General features: G+C 46.7%; 1 protein-coding gene across 4 annotated transcripts in view; it reads left to right on the forward strand.

Annotated features, from left to right (window-relative positions):
• The window catches only part of PIK3C2A (phosphatidylinositol-4-phosphate 3-kinase catalytic subunit type 2 alpha), a 252,274-nt gene that overhangs the window by 187,977 nt on the left and 47,317 nt on the right, over positions 1–16,980 (forward strand). For all 4 annotated transcript variants that reach the window (XM_073659041.1, XM_073659039.1, XM_073659042.1 and 1 more), the window contains one exon: positions 16,641–16,763. In XM_073659041.1, the coding sequence (XP_073515142.1) occupies positions 16,641–16,763 (123 nt within the window). The remainder of the gene's footprint in view (positions 1–16,640; positions 16,764–16,980) is intronic.

The raw sequence follows: 16,980 nt of genomic DNA on the forward strand, positions 1-16,980 counted from the left end.
GCTGTACAGGTTTCCAGTCACTTCTATAGAGGGGATCTGGTGTCCGCCATGTCTGGATTGAAGCTGTACAGGTTTCCAGTCACTTCTATAGAGGGGATCTGGTGTCCGCCATGTCTGGATTGAAGCTGTACAGGTTTCCAGTCACTTCTGTAGAGGGGATCTGGTGTCCACCATGTCTGGATTTAGGCTCCTGAGGTTTCCGGTCTTTTCTTTAGGTGGGATCTGGTGTCCGCTATGTCTGGATTTAGGCTTCTGAGATTTACGGCCTCTTCTTTATGGGGGATCTGGTGGGGGGTGCGGATGTGTGTGGTGCTAGCTCCGTTCCTCCATTAACTTGCTTCGCGGCTCATAGGATTTTAAAACGCCGGAGACTCCGCTCAGTGGGTTGGCAGCACAACGGGCGAGTGACCTGAAAAGATGGGACGTACCACGTAGTGAGAATCGGTGCCGGGTAAAATCCCAGCCTTCCCGCCGGCAAGTCTTTAACTTTAGTCCTTTTAGATCATTTCATCTTCAACTGGCTAAACTGTTAACAATAACCGTAATCTTGACCAGGGGTGTCCAAACTGTATGCCCCCTGTGTATGCACCCAACTTAAGACAAATCACATTTATTAAAGAGTTTAACCAGATAAGATATCTAAGATAAAACAAGGAGCTCTCCTATTTTTTGGGGGATTTTAATATTGTCCCAATACCTTAACATTGATCAATCCTTGTGTTCAAAAAGGGAACGTCAACCCCATTCTGTGTGATAAGAAGCATTATATGACGCATGGAGGGTCTCCGCGCTCCAGATCGGGACTACATCTACTACTCGCACCCACATAAGATACTGAAGGACTGATTTAACGGTGGTAGACAAATGGCTACTGCAAAATATCACCTGGTCGGACCCCGCTCCTGTCTGGTGCCAAACGAGAGAGACGTCCAACAATCCGACATCCCCTCCGTGGAGCATCAGCAATGATGTAATTGTCGGGGTCGTAGCGACATTCCACTCGTCCTCCAGTCACTCCAAATTAAGGCTATGAGCATGGGTCAACCATTCAAAGAATGAGTCAGACAACAAGCTGGTTCAAACTCAGAGCATGCTCAGAAGACTACTGGCAAGCCACGATCTCAGCAATGTTCCGTCTTTATTTCCGCATGCACAAACTTAAATACACTACATAATGGGGAGGGGAAAGGGGTTGTTCGGGGCGGGGTAAGCCATAAATGGAGTATTCGGGGCGGGGTAAGCCATAAATGTCTAGTATCCGGCCACTCCTGATTGGTCCACGTCTCCTTAACTCAGTCTCTGGGCAGACAACCGTCAGTTGATGATTCGGTTTCATTTCTCTGAAACAGGTGCTGGCTGATACCGGCGCCATCTTAGCATAAGTTTCGATCTAAGTAACACGTAGCAAGGAAAGCTTATTGTTATGAGACACAAAATGGTGGTTAGTACATAAGCAAAGCGTGTAAAAGTAGAGAAAATATATATTCTTTTTTACCCTGACATAATATTCTCATGCAATGTCAAACCTCAATTACCAGAAATGGTAAAGGAATATTATAACAGCTCAGCAGATGTGGCTCCTACCAGTGAGTGGGGTACAAAGTCGATATAAGTGGGTGTGAAGCCAAAGAGCACGTCCATGAGCACAACCCTCAACCACGGTATATGGAAGCGACACGACTCCAGATACGAGCTGTACCAAGTACGTCACTACAAGGATGAGTGGAATCTGCGGAGAAGGAAAGCAAACAGTGCTGGCAGGGGATAAAGCCGGCAAAGTATTAGCGAGTAATATCAAAGCTAGACTAAGAAAACAAAGGACGAGCAACAATGAGATCTAATCCTAAAGCTATCGCCAAGGGTATGTGCACACGATGCAGAAATGCTCAGGATTTTTTCCTGAGTGTTTCTGCATCTCTCTGGCAGGAAATAACGCATGCGGATTGTACATGCGGTTTCCTGCCAGGGACATGCGGAAATGAAGCGTTCTTCACTTTCATTTCCGCATGCGGGTTGACAAGCGCTTCCCAAGCGATTTTAGCATCACTTGGAAAGTGCTTGTCAACTTCACACTATATAAATCCATGCAGCCGGCATGGATTTATATAGTGTGTGAATGTCAAAAAATAAAAAATAAATCTATACTTTACCCTCTGATGGCCCCCGGTGTCCGGCTTCATCGGTCCCGGCTGCCGGCAGTGAAGACTTTAGGACCTTCCGACGTCAGCGTCACGTGACCCGTCACATGACTCTGACGTCAGCGAAGGTCCTTCATTCAACCGCGAAGTGCGCGGGAAGCCGGCAGGACGCAGCGCGGGCCGTCAGAAGGTGAGAATATATATATTTTTTATTTTCTTCTTTTTTTTTTTAATGGTACCTGGGTCTGGATGCGAGTCCTCTCATCCACACCCGGGTACCATCCGCACATTAGACCGCATGAAAAGCGCATCAACATATACAGTGATGCGGATTCCATGCGGTCTAATGCAAGTCAATGGCGGCAAAAGAGCAGCGTTTCCGCAAAATTAATTGACATGCTGCGGATTTTTGACCGCAGCGTTTACGCATCATGGGCACAGCACATGCGGATTTCCATTGGGGAACATTGCTGCCCTTCTACCATGTGTTTTTCATGCGTTTCCGCAACTGCAAAAACGCCGCGGAAACGCATGAAAAACGCATCATGTGAACTCAGCCTAACACTGGCCGAGTATCTCGCTGCAACCACCGGACAGATAATCTGACACCACAGCCCAACGCTGATCGGATCAGTAATAACCAGCAATACCCCAGAGAATAAGCCTATAACTAAGGCGGAAATACAACTAGCAATTAAACCAGCTAAAATAACAAATCCCCCCCGGACATGATGGGATAACGAGACAATATTGTCCTCACATCTATTATTAGTTTTTCAAAATCTATCTGAAACAGGTTTAAATTCCAGAAGAAGTGATCCAGACGATGAGATCTCCATTTCCTAAACCGGGCAAAACACCGGAGCAAGCGAATAACTTCAGGCCAATATCATTAATAAATGCCGACCTCAGACGTTGTCCCGTCCCCGGGGCACAGGGACCAGATCCAGACAAACGCTAGATGGCAGAAGAAGGGCGATTGATCTCATCCGTATGTTGGGAAAGTTCGGGCCCCTTCTCTGCCCCTATCGGCGGTCCACCTAGTACACTGGGGGTCCTTTTTGAGTTATTGCCCAGATTTGGATTCGCCAGTAATATATTTAAAGCGATTACTTTATTATATTCTAAGCCGTCTGCCTTGGTTCTGGTATCAGGAATCCTATCAAATAAATTCTCCATTTAGGTGTCCACTATCACCACTTATATACTGATATCACATATATATGCATTACAATGGCACAAGGCAGGGGTGTCCACTCCCACCACTTATATTTTACTCCAGCAATTGACGAGCCGAGATCTCATTCTGCTTATGCTCCTCCTCCGGCGCCATTTTCATGAAGACCGCACCACCGTGAGCTCCGCCCACAGCTAAGATGGTGCCCGCCCAAACTTTAAATGAATGCAGCCGGAGGGGCCGTGCCTGAGCCCTGTGAGCCTAAGTCCCTGCCCACAGTCCCGTCCTGAAGCACTAAGGAAACCAAAATTCATCATTCTGATTTAACAAAAACCAGGCCGCGATTTTTACACTAAATGTATGTATTCAGTATGACAGCGCCATTCTGCCCATACCTATAGTTTAACATGGACATTCCTGCTGGCTGGTTTCCTTTAACACCTTCATTAAATAAAATGCTGTCACTGAACTGTGAGTACTTAAGGAAAAAAAAAAGGCGATTTGTTACGTATGAAGAAATACACCATACTTCCCCACAGGGTGTGGCTGAGCAAGCTTAAATGCTCAGTCACTATTTTTTTCTTCTATTGTGTTTGGAGAGGCAAGGTCTCCAGACTGGGAAGCCATCGCTCAGGAAGGAGCTGAAGGCTGTGCTACAACCTGTGTGGGCGAACCCCACACTCCTATGGACTGTGCTATCATTTAGCTTTTGTTTTACCAGTAAGGCCGTATTTATTTTTGCTGGAGCTGCGGGCTTTATGCCATACAGTAAAGCCTGCAGAGAAAACCCGGTTCCTGAGTCTACTTCCGAAAGCAGCTGAGTGAGTAGTCTTGCCACAGTTGGTGGAGAATGCGGGCCAGATTCCAGGAACACGTGTACCTGCTACAGAGTCTGGTGGATGTCCTGGGTGAAGGCTGTCAGCCAGCAATAGACGTCCGGCAGCATGTAAGAGCTAATTAAGCACCTGGTGCAAAGCCAGCAGAGCATGCAGCAGCACCGATAGCAGCTACAGCAACAACAAGAGACCACTAAGCTGCTGATGCAACAGATCCAGCTCCAGAAACAGCATCAACAGCAGCAGCAGATCGGGTTACTTGCAGAGGCGGTCCATGGCAAGGCAACGGCTCCAACAAGTCCAGGTGATGACGCACACGTCAGGAAAATGGTAAGGAGAGCGTTGCAGAAGATGACCCCGGGGGATGATGTTGAGGCGTTCCAGACTGTTTTCAAAAGAGTGGTGGAACGGGAGAGATTGCCGCTGGAGCAGTGGGCGGAGGTTCTGGTGCCAGATTTGACCAGGGAGCCACAGAAGGACTATTATGATCTGACTTTGCAAGACGCAAAGGAATACGCCAAATTAAAAACGGAGATATTGGCACTCTCAGGAGTGACTGTGTCTGTCAGAGCGCAAAGGGTCCACCACTGAGCGTATGCTGGCGACAAGCCTCCATGCTCACAGATGTTTGACTTGCTTCATCTAGTCCAGAAGTGGTTGCAGCCAGTCTTCCTCTCCTGCCCAGACAGTTGAGCGTGTGGTGATGGACAGGTTCATCCATTCCCTACCCACGCTGGTGCAGACCTGGGTTGCAAAGGGCGACCCTCGGAATGCAAACGACCTCGTTGGTCTGGTAGATAGGTACCAAGTGGTCGAAAAATCCCTAGGGAGACCCAACATAGCCACCTTCCCCTACTGGAGTGCCCAAAAGGGGGCGGGTTCACCACACAAGGGGTTCAGAGCCACATCTGGGGGGCATCCCGCTTCCACTGAAGGTGCCACAAGGACTGTAAAGGATGTGGCCTGTTGGCGGTGTCACAATCTGGGACACATAGCTGTCCAGTGTCATATGTCTGCAGAGCCAATGGACTGCAGCCTAGGCAGACTGTTTATATTATGCTTACCCAGCCTGCAGTGTGGTTTGTCAACCTGGCGAGGGGCCGCAGGCGTGTGCCGTATCAGTTAATGGAGTGATGGTCCTGGGGCTGTTGGACACAGGGAGTCTGATGACCTTAATCAGTGCCACCCTTCCCCACCAGCTGATCCCTACCAAATCTGTTGGCGTCCAATGCATACATGGGGACGCCAAGATCTACCCAGTGGCCAGAGTGACACCCGGAACAGACTGTGGCTCCCAATCCCACGAGGTTGGGGTGGTCAAGGACCTGATACATCCTGTCCTATTGGGGCACGATTTTCCCTTGTTCTGAAACTCGTGGCGGAAGGGATTCAGACAGAGGCACGTGGACAAAAGCCAGGACCCCAGAGAAATACCCCGGCCGACATCAGAAGTGGATGAGTTCCCATTGTGTGTCCTTGTCGGCGACGATGACGAGACTGTGAACGAGGTGGCCAACCTCCCTGAATTAGAGGTGCCCGGAGAGAACTTTGTCAGCTCAAGTTCGGGACTTGACCTTGAAAGGGGCGTGGGACAATGTTAATGTTTGTAATGGTGTTGCTCATAGCCGGGGGCGGACTCCAGGTACCCACACTTTGCAGTTCAGGGAGAGCTATTATACCGGGTGACCAAACTAAAAGGTGAAGAGGTAGTGGAACAGCTGTTAGTTCCAGGGCCATACCGTCAGAGGGTATTAGACATGGCCCACTCACATATTCTAGGGGGACACCAAGGGGTTGAGAAAAATAGAGGTTCCCTTTTGAGAGGATTGCCCTTGACCTTTTGGGTTCCTTAGTTAAATCGGCCTGGGGCCACCAATACATCCTGGTGGTCATGGACTATGCGACCCGGTCCCCCGAAGCAGTACCCCTAAGGAACACTTGTCCAGTAAAAGTATAACCCGAGAACTGGTCCATATTTTTGCTCGTACAGGTCTGCCAAAAGAGATTTTGACAGACCAAGGAACCCCCTTCATGAGCAAGATGATGGAGCTGTACAGAGTCCTTCAGATTGCCCAGATTCGGACCTCCGTTTACCATCCGCAGACGGCCTGCCTAGTGGAACGCTTCAACAATACCTTTAAAAGCGATGCTCAGGAAGGTCGTTGAAAAGGATGGGTGAGACTGGGACTACCTGCTCTCATTTCTACTTTTCTCCATCAGAGACGTTCCTCAAGTCTCCACTGGCTTCTCTCCGTTTTGAGCTCCTGTATGAACTGCATGCAAGAGGTCTCCTAGACATCGCCGAGGAAACCTGGGAGGCCGAGGTCACGCCCCACCGGAGCACCATCGAACATGTCGCCCAGTTTCAGGAGAAAATGGCGAAGGTGATGCCCATCTTGACGAAACATCTGCAGGCACAGGAAGCCCAGGCGAGGGCGTATAACCGGTCGGCAAGACTGAGACAGTTCCAGCCTGGGGATCGCGTTCTGGTTCTCATTCCCACCTTTGAAAGTAAGTTCCTGACCAAGTGGCAAGGCCCGTATGAGATGGTGGAGAAGCTCGGTGAAGTGAACTACTGAGTCCACCAGCCTGGCCAAAGAAAGCTACACCAGTTGTACCATGTAAACCTGCTCAAGCCGTGGTGAGATCGGAACCTGTGGGAGCTCCTTGCCTGGGAACCACTCCCGAAGGCCAGGTGGAAGATGTCACGATAGCAGAGACCCTTTCGACAGCCCAGAAGCCACAGTGTCCAGAACTACTTCAGCAGAATCGGGACCTGTTCTCAGAGTTGCCAGGGCATACCCAGATGGTAGAACAGACGTGCTAACAGAGCCGCATGTAAGGGTGACCCTGAAGCAGTACAGGATTCCTGAAGCACACCTCGAGGTGATCTCGGCCGATGTGAAGAGGATGTTAGACCTCGGTGTGATAGGAGTCAAAGAGTGGATAGTCGAGCCCTGTCGTCCTCGTGCCAAAACCCAACGGAGAGTGGAGGTTTTGTAACCACTACCACCGGCTGAATGAGGTGTCCAAGTGAGACGCATACCCGATGCCCCGCGTCGACGAGGTCATCGAGAGGCTTGGACCGGCGAGGTAGATTACCACCCTCAACCTAACGAAGGGCTATTGGCAGATCCCCATGTCTCAGACGGCCAAGGAGAAGACTGCTTTCTCGACACCTGATGGGTGCTTTCAATACGCTCGGATGCTGTTCGGACTACAGGGGGCCCCAGCCACCTTCCAGAGGGCTATGGATCGGATCCTAACCCCACATAAGAAGTATGCCGCAGCCTGTCTTGACAACATTGTCGTCTTTAGCCCAGACTGGGCTAGTCATCTACTGAGGAAGGCGGGATTTACTATAAATCCGAGAAAATGTGCCGTTGGAAAGGAGGAGGCCAAGTAATTGGGCTATGTCGTCGGGAGAGGCGAAATAAAGCCACAAGTCAATAAAGTGGAGGCAATCCAGACCTGGCCGCCACCTCTCTCCAAGTAGCGAGTGAGAGCGTTCCTGGGAATTGTGGGATATTACCAGCGGTTTATCCGAAATTTTGCCATGATGACCGTGCCACTTATGGATCTTCTAAAATGCACCAGATCATCCATGGAGAAGTGGATGGAGGAAACAGACGACGTTTCAACAATTGAAGCTAGCACTGTGTAAGCAGTCGGTCCTGGCCACACCAGACTTTAAGAAAGAATTTGTGGTCCAGACGGACACTTCAGAAGTTGGCCTAGGAGCCGTACTCTCTCATGAGCTAGAGGATGGGATGTTCTTCCCCATTTATCTGAGCCGGAAGCTCTCATCCTGCCAGAAACTACGCAGTAGTAGAAAAAGAGTGCTTAGCCATAAAATGGGCCATAGATACACTGAGATACTACTTACTAGGCCGGAAATTTAGACTGGTATCAGACCATGTCCCTTTTTGATGGTTGAGAAAAAAGAGAGGTAAAAATGCCTGGGTAACTAGATGGTTCTTCACGAGGAGCATAGGCCTGGGAAGTTACACGGGAACGCTGATGCCCTCTTTAGAATTTCCTGTCTGGTGTCTGAAGGTGCCCAAATCCCTGGCTTCGGGCAGAGGGGGGGAATATGTGACAGTCACTGGTGTTATATGTGAGGGGAGGTATGTGTCACTATGGCTGTTAGCCTGTGTGAACTGAACCTAGAACGTTTTCCCTAGCATGTTGTGTTAGGGGTGTAATCACCATTTTGAAGGGTGTGGTTTTGTGTGAATGACAAAGATTGGGTGGGAAGTCATTCACCATACTTCCCCACAGGGTGTGGCTGAGCAAGCTTAAATGCTCAGTCACTATTTTTTTTTTCTGTTGTGTTTGGGGAGGCAAGGTCTCCAGACTGGGAAGCTATAGCTCCAGGAAGGAGCTGAAAGCTGTGCTACATCCTGTGTGGGCGAACCCCACACTCCTATGGACTCTGCTATCATTTATTTTTTGTTTTGCCAGTAAGGCCGTATTTATTTTTGCTGGATCTGCGGGGCTTTATGCCATAAAATAAAGCCTGCAGAGAAAACCCGGTTCCTGAGTCTACTTCCAAAAGCGTCCGAGTGAGTCATCTTGCCACACTCCCTATAGTTTTTCCAATGAATATCTTAAAAGAAATACAAGCTATTATTTTGAAATATATTTGACGGCAGAAACAACCTGGAGTGCACTGTATATCCCTATGAATAAAGAATGACGCCCCGCGGGGTGCGATATTATTGAGCTGCAGACATGTGGACCAACGATGACGAGCGGCTCTGGACAACAAGTGACAGACCCTTTTAGTAGGAGCTTCTAATATCTCATCTATTATCATACAACGTCCTGGACCCCAACAAATCATATGTAATCACTGAGGGCAGACGCCGCCTTAGCGGTATGGGGTGTACTGTAGCGATGAGCACAAGTGCTCGGGTACGCTCAGAGTATCGCGGGTGCACGAGTGATATGGTCAAGTCCCCGCGTCCGCATGTTTTGCGGCTGTAAGATGGCTACAGAACATGGGTTCTATACAAACTGTGCGCTTTAAAGCGCCTATAGACTTTAGAGCCATGTATGCCAGACCTTCTAGAGTTGTCCACTGCTAGGACAATCCTTCTTAGTATAAAATACTAAAGCCTGTATTCCTCTCGCGTGCCGGTGCTGTTCCAGCGGTGTTTGCTCTTCCGGTCCCGGGGCTCCCGTGCGGTTGTTGAGACCACCCAATCAGCTCTGGCGTCACTGTGTCCCCACCTTTGGATGTTTTGAACATGAAGAGCAAGTCAGAGATCAGCTGCAGCCCGGACTATCTCTTCATAGTCAATCCGTACGAAGGCGGAGACAGTGACACCAGCGATGATTGATCGCCGGGCATCACATGTCACAACAACCTCACGGGTCCCCAGGACCGTGAGTGCCCACACCGATACAAGGGCCCCGTCTCAGGAGGGGAGTACAGGTATTTTATCTGGGCCAAACATTTAGACCCAGAAGGGGTTGTCCTAGTAGTGGAGAACTCTTTAAACTGAAGAATTGGAAACTTTTGGGCATTAAATCAATTGAAGATTTATATGAAAAGGAGGAATTTACCCTCCTCCTCTTCATTTATAACTAAATATAATCTACCCCATAGAGACGCCTATAACTAAATATAATCTACCCCATAGAGACGCCTATAACTAAATATAATCTACCCCATAGAGACGCCTATAACTAAATATAATCTACCCCATAGAGACGCCTATAACTAAATATAATCTACCCCATAGAGACGTCTATAACTAAATATAATCTACCCCATAGAGACGCCTATAACTAAATATAATCTACCCCATAGAGACGCCTATAACTAAATATAATCTACCCCATAGAGACGTCTATAACTAAATATAATCTACCCCATAGAGACGCCTATAACTAAATATAATCTACCCCATAGAGATGCCTATAACTAAATATAATCTATCCCATAGAGAAGTCTATAACTAAATATAATCTACCCCATAGAGACGCCTATAACTAAATATAATCTACCCCATAGAGACGCCTATAACTAAATATAATCTACCCCATAGAGACGCCTATAACTAAATATAATCTACCCCATAGAGACGTCTATAACTAAATATAATCTACCCCATAGAGACGCCTATAACTAAATATAATCTACCCCATAGAGACGCCTATAACTAAATATAATCTACCCCATAGAGACGCCTATAACTAAATATAATCTACCCCATAGAGACGCCTATAACTAAATATAATCTACCCCATAGAGACGTCTATAACTAAATATAATCTACCCCATAGAGACGCCTATAACTAAATATAATCTACCCCATAGAGACGTCTATAACTAAATATAATCTACCCCATAGAGACGTCTATAACTAAATATAATCTACCCCATAGAGACGCCTATAACTAAATATAATCTACCCCATAGAGACGCCTATAACTAAATATAATCTACCCCATAGAGACGCCTATAACTAAATATAATCTACCCCATAGAGACGCCTATAACTAAATATAATCTACCCCATAGAGACGTCTATAACTAAATATAATCTACCCCATAGAGACGCCTATAACTAAATATAATCTACCCCATAGAGACGTCTATAACTAAATATAATCTACCCCATAGAGACGCCTATAACTAAATATAATCTACCCCATAGAGATGCCTATAACTAAATATAATCTACCCCATAGAGAAGTCTATAACTAAATATAATCTACCCCATAGAGACGCCTATAGCTAAATATAATCTACCCCATAGAGACGTCTATAACTAAATATAATCTACCCCATAGAGACGCCTATAACTAAATATAATCTACCCCATAGAGACGCCTATAACTAAATATAATCTACCCCATAGAGACGCCTATAACTAAATATAATCTACCCCATAGAGACGCCTATAACTAAATATAATCTACCCCATAGAGACGCCTATAACTAAATATAATCTACCCCATAGAGACGTCTATAACTAAATATAATCTACCCCATAGAGACGCCTATAACTAAATATAATCTACCCCATAGAGACGCCTATAACTAAATATAATCTACCCCATAGAGACGTCTATAACTAAATATAATCTACCCCATAGAGACGCCTATAACTAAATATAATCTACCCCATAGAGACGCCTATAACTAAATATAATCTACCCCATAGAGACGTCTATAACTAAATATAATCTACCCCATAGAGACGTCTATAACTAAATATAATCTACCCCATAGAGACGTCTATAACTAAATATAATCTACCCCATAGAGACGCCTATAACTAAATATAATCTACCCCATAGAGACGTCTATAACTAAATATAATCTACCCCATAGAGACGTCTATAACTAAATATAATCTACCCCATAGAGACGCCTATAACTAAATATAATCTACCCCATAGAGACGCCTATAACTAAATATAATCTACCCCATAGAGACGCCTATAACTAAATATAATCTACCCCATAGAGACGTCTATAACTAAATATAATCTACCCCATAGAGACGCCTATAACTAAATATAATCTACCCCATAGAGACGCCTATAACTAAATATAATCTACCCCATAGAGACGTCTATAACTAAATATAATCTACCCCATAGAGACGCCTATAACTAAATATAATCTACCCCATAGAGACGCCTATAACTAAATATAATCTACCCCATAGAGACGCCTATAACTAAATATAATCTACCCCATAGAGACGCCTATAACTAAATATAGGCGTCACTATGGGGTAGATTATATTTAGTTATAGGCGTCTCTATGGGGTAGATTATATTTAGTTATAGACGTCTCTATGGGGTAGATTATATTTAGTTATAGACGTCTCTATGGGGTAGATTATATTTAGTTATAGGCGTCTCTATGGGGTAGATTATATTTAGTTATAGGCGTCTCTATGGGGTAGATTATATTTAGTTATAGGCGTCTCTATGGGGTAGATTATATTTAGTTATAGACGTCTCTATGGGGTAGATTATATTTAGTTATAGGCGTCTCTATGGGGTAGATTATATTTAGTTATAGGCGTCTCTATGGGGTAGATTATATTTAGTTATAGGCGTCACTATGGGGTAGATTATAACTAAATATAATCTACCCCATAGAGACGCCTATAACTAAATATAATCTACCCCATAGAGACGCCTATAACTAAATATAATCTACCCCATAGAGACGTCTATAACTAAATATAATCTACCCCATAGAGACGCCTATAACTAAATATAATCTACCCCATAGAGACGCCTATAACTAAATATAATCTACCCCATAGAGACGCCTATAACTAAATATAATCTACCCCATAGAGACGTCTATAACTAAATATAATCTACCCCATAGAGACGTCTATAACTAAATATAATCTACCCCATAGAGACGCCTATAACTAAATATAATCTACCCCATAGAGACGCCTATAACTAAATATAATCTACCCCATAGAGACGCCTATAACTAAATATAATCTACCCCATAGAGACGCCTATAACTAAATATAATCTACCCCATAGAGACGCCTATAACTAAATATAATCTACCCCATAGAGACGCCTATAACTAAATATAATCTACCCCATAGAGACGTCTATAACTAAATATAATCTACCCCATAGAGACGTCTATAAGTATTTGCAAATCTGACATTTTCTGACAGAATGGAGGAATCGTGTGTCTATGCTGCTTAATCCGACATCGCAGATTAAAACGTTATCATTAAGTTATAACGAAGCCTGAAAATACTCTACCTGCCCTTACTACAGCGATGGCTGAAAGTGTTGGCACCATTGAAATTGTTCCCGAAAATGAAGTTTTTCTCCCAGATAATTATCACAATTCCACATACACTGCTCAAAAAAATACAGGGAACAGTGAAATCCCCCCTCCGAGATGTGAATGAATGAAATCTTCTCATTGAATACTTTGTTCTGTACAAAGTTGAATGTGCGGATGGTCTCCTGTAGGATCTCCTCCCAGACCTGGACTAAAGCATCCGCCAACTCCTGGACAGTCTGTGGTGCAACGTTGGTGGATGGAGCGAGACATGATGTCCCAGATGTGCTCAATCAGATTCAGGTCTGGGGAACGGGCGGCCAGTCCATAGCTTCAATGCCTTCATCTTGCAGGAACTGCTGACACACTCCAGCCACATGAGGTCTGGCATTGTCCTGCATTAGGAGGAACCCAGGACCAACCCCACCAGCATATGGTCTCACAAGGGGTCTGAGGATCTCATCTCGGTACCTAATGGCAGTCAGGCTACCTCTAGCGAGCACATGGAGGACTGTGCGGCCCTCCAAAGAAATGCCACCCCACACCATTACTGACCCACTGCCAGACCAGTCATGCTGAAGGATATTGCAGGCAGCAGATCGCTCTCCACGGCGTCTCCAGACTCTGTCACGTCTGTCACATGTGCTCAGTGTGAACCTGCTCTCATCTGTGATGAGCACAGGGCGCCAGGGGCCACTTTACCAATCCTGGTGTTCTGTGGCAAATGCAAAGCGTCCTGCACGGTGTTGGGCTGTGAGCACAACCTCCATCAGTGGACATCGGGCCCTCATACCTCCCTCATGGAGTCGGTTTCTAACCGTTTGTGCAGACACATGCACATTTGTGGCCTGCTGGAGGTCATTTTACAGGGCTCTGGCAGTGCTCCTCCTGTTCCTCCTTGCACAAAGGCGGAGGTAGCGGTCCTGCTGCTGGGTTGTTGCCTTCCTACGGCTCCCTCCACGTCTCCTGGTGTACTGGCCTGTCTCCTGGTAGCGCCTCCAGCCTCTGGACACTACGCTGACAGACACAGCAAACCTTCTTGCCACAGCTTGCATTGATGTGCCATCCTGGATGAGCTGCACTACCTGAGCAACTTCTGTGGGTTGTAGAGTCCGTCTCATGCTACCACGAGTGTGAAAGCACAACCAACATTCAAAAGTGACCAACATCAGCCAGAAAGCATTGGTGCTGAGATGTGGTCTGTGGTCCCCACCTGCAGAACCACTCCTTTATTGAGGGGGTCTTGATAATTGCCAATAATTTCCATCTATTGTCTCTTCCATTTGCACAACAGCAGGTGAAATTGATTGTCAATCAGTGTTGCTTCCTAATTGGACAGTTTGATTTCACAGAAGTTTCATTTACTTGGAGTTATATTCTGGTGTTTGTGTTCCCTGTATTGTTTTGAGCAGTGTATTTTGTTATACACATGATTATTTCCTTTTGTGTATATTGGAACAACACAAAAAGACTGAGAAAAAGGCAAATTGGAGATAATTTCACACAAAACCCCAAAAATGGTCCGTACAAAATTGTTGCCCCTTCCTTAATATTTGATTTCACCCTGTGACATAGATAATTGCAATCAGTCGCTTCCTATAACCATCAGCTTCTTCCTCCTCAGCTGCGATCTTGGACTCTTCTTATAATCTGCTCCAGGTCTCATATGTGAAGACGTCTTCTCACAACAGCAATTGTAAGATCTCTCCACAGGTGATCAATGGGATTTAGATCCGGACTCATTGCTGACACTTCAGAACTCTCCAGCGCTTTGTTTCCATACATTTCTGGGGGCTTCTTGAAGTATGTTTGGGGTCATTGTCCTGATGGAAGACCCATGACCTAGGACATTAGCCCCGCTTTCTGACACTGGGCTCTACATTGCCACCTAAAATCCTCTGGTAATCCAGAGATTTCATGTTGCCTTGCACACAGCCAAGGCACCCAGTGCCAGAGGCTGCAAAACAACCTCAACATCTGTGACCCTCCACCATATTTGACTGTAGGTCCGGTGTTCTTTTCTTTGTAGGCCTCATTCCGTTTTCAGTAAACAGTAGAACGATGTGCTGTACCTAAAATCTCTATCTTGGTCTCATCTGTGCACAATACTCTTTCCCAGAAGGATTTTTGGCTTCCTCATGTACATTATGGCAAACTACAGTCTAGATCCTTTGTTTGTGTCCGCAGTGGGGTCCTCCTGGGTCTCCTGCCATAGCGTTTGATTTCATTCACATGTGGACAGACAGTTCGCACTGACATTGATGTACCCTGAGCCTGCAGGACAGCTTGAATTTCTTTGGCACTCAATTGGAGCTACTTATCCACCATCCGGACTATACTGCGTTGCAACCTTTCATCAATTTTTCTCTGCCGTCCATGTCCAGGGAGATTAGCTACAGCGCCATGAGTTGTAAACCTCATGATTACGTTGTGCACATTGGACAAAGGAACATTAAGATCTCTGCAGATGTATTTATAGCCTTGAGATTTTTGATATTTTTCAACAATTTTGGTTCTCCAGTCCTCAGACAGTTCTCTTCTCCTCTTTCTGCTCTCCATGCTTAGTGTGGCACACAGTGTAGAGATTGAGACAGTCTCCCCTATTATCTGCTTTCAGGTGTGATTTTCATGTTGCCCACACCTGTTACTTGCCACAGGTGAGTGTGAACGAGCATCACATGCTGGAAACAAAGTTGTTCACCTGCAATTTTGTAAGGGTGCCAACAGTTCTATCTGGCCCGTTTTTTGGGGTTTTGTGTGAAATTATGTCCAATTTTCCTTTTTATTCCCTGCTTTTGTGTTGTTCCAATACGCGCAACGGAAATAATCCTGTGTATGAGAAAAATTATGTGCAATTCCAATTATTATCTGGGAGATAAACTTCATTTTTTGGAACAATTTCAATGGTGCCAACCCTTTCCGCCATGCCTGCTCCCTGCCAGCGCTGGTGACTCAGGAGCGGAGGTGCAGTCTCCACCTCGTGGCCACATATTGCCGGCCGGCGCGGCTTCCCTCGCTCACCTTGCCCGCGCTGCGTCTCCGCAGTAGGCAGCGACTCGTTGTGCTTGTAGCCGCTGTTAGGCGTCCGGGCCAGGAGAGAAGCGACGCTGCGTCCGCTCAGCTCCACGTTCAGACACCACGCCCGCATGCCTGTGTTTTCAGTGGGGAGAGAAGCCGCTGACAAACTTCTCTGCCCCCTCAGGCTTCGCTGGTGGCGGTTTATCGCCCGTAGGGTAGGTTCACGCAATCGCTGTCCATGGAAAAGACTCGGGCCCCAGCCGGCCGTGTGAGATAAGACCCTGTAGCCGTCCCCGTCTCATCCTTGTCCTCCAGTCTCTGGGTGCGGAGAATTGTGTAACATGGGCGACTGTACATGGTCCTGCCAATTATTCACATTGTACACGGATGACCAGTCAGAAAAAAATCATCCGCCTCTTCTGGATGAAACTGATGGTTATTTTATAAGCTTGTGTGAACTTGGCCTTAAAAAGCCCGAGGATAGGGCATGTTGGAATCCTGCTGCCCAACCCTTCTGTCCCCAATGTCTGCTCTGTGCCGTGACGGCAGCTGCTGTAGGTGCCGAGACCCCCTCCGTTCCATATAGGTGGTCTCTATTAGTGGAGGTGTGCGGACCCTGCCGGCGGCTGTACCTGGTGTTGTGTGACTCATCCTCATGTCTCTTCTTCTTTCAGTCTGGAGAAGTATTATCTCGTCTGCTCGCTGCTGTATAACGGGAGAGATTTGTTTAAACCCGTCCAGTCCAAGAAGGTGGGAACCTACAAGAGCTTCTTCTACCTGGTGAAGTGGGACGAGCTGTAAGTACCCGGGGATCGGGGGGAGTCACCGCCTGTGCCACGTACGCCCTCCACGTACGTCCGCCTCGTACAGCCTGCCACTTACGCCCTCCATGTACGTCCGCCACGTACAGCCTGCCTCGTGCGCCCTCCACGTACGTCCGCCACGTACAGCCTGCCTCGTGCGCCCTCCACGTACGTCCGCCACGTACAGCCTGCCTCGTGCGCCCTCCACGTA

Source organism: Phyllobates terribilis, unplaced genomic scaffold (genome assembly GCF_046119375.1).
Source record: "Phyllobates terribilis strain yellow unplaced genomic scaffold, ASM4611937v1 Scaffold_13__5_contigs__length_258822181, whole genome shotgun sequence".
In the NCBI taxonomy this organism is placed as follows: domain Eukaryota; kingdom Metazoa; phylum Chordata; class Amphibia; order Anura; family Dendrobatidae; genus Phyllobates; species Phyllobates terribilis.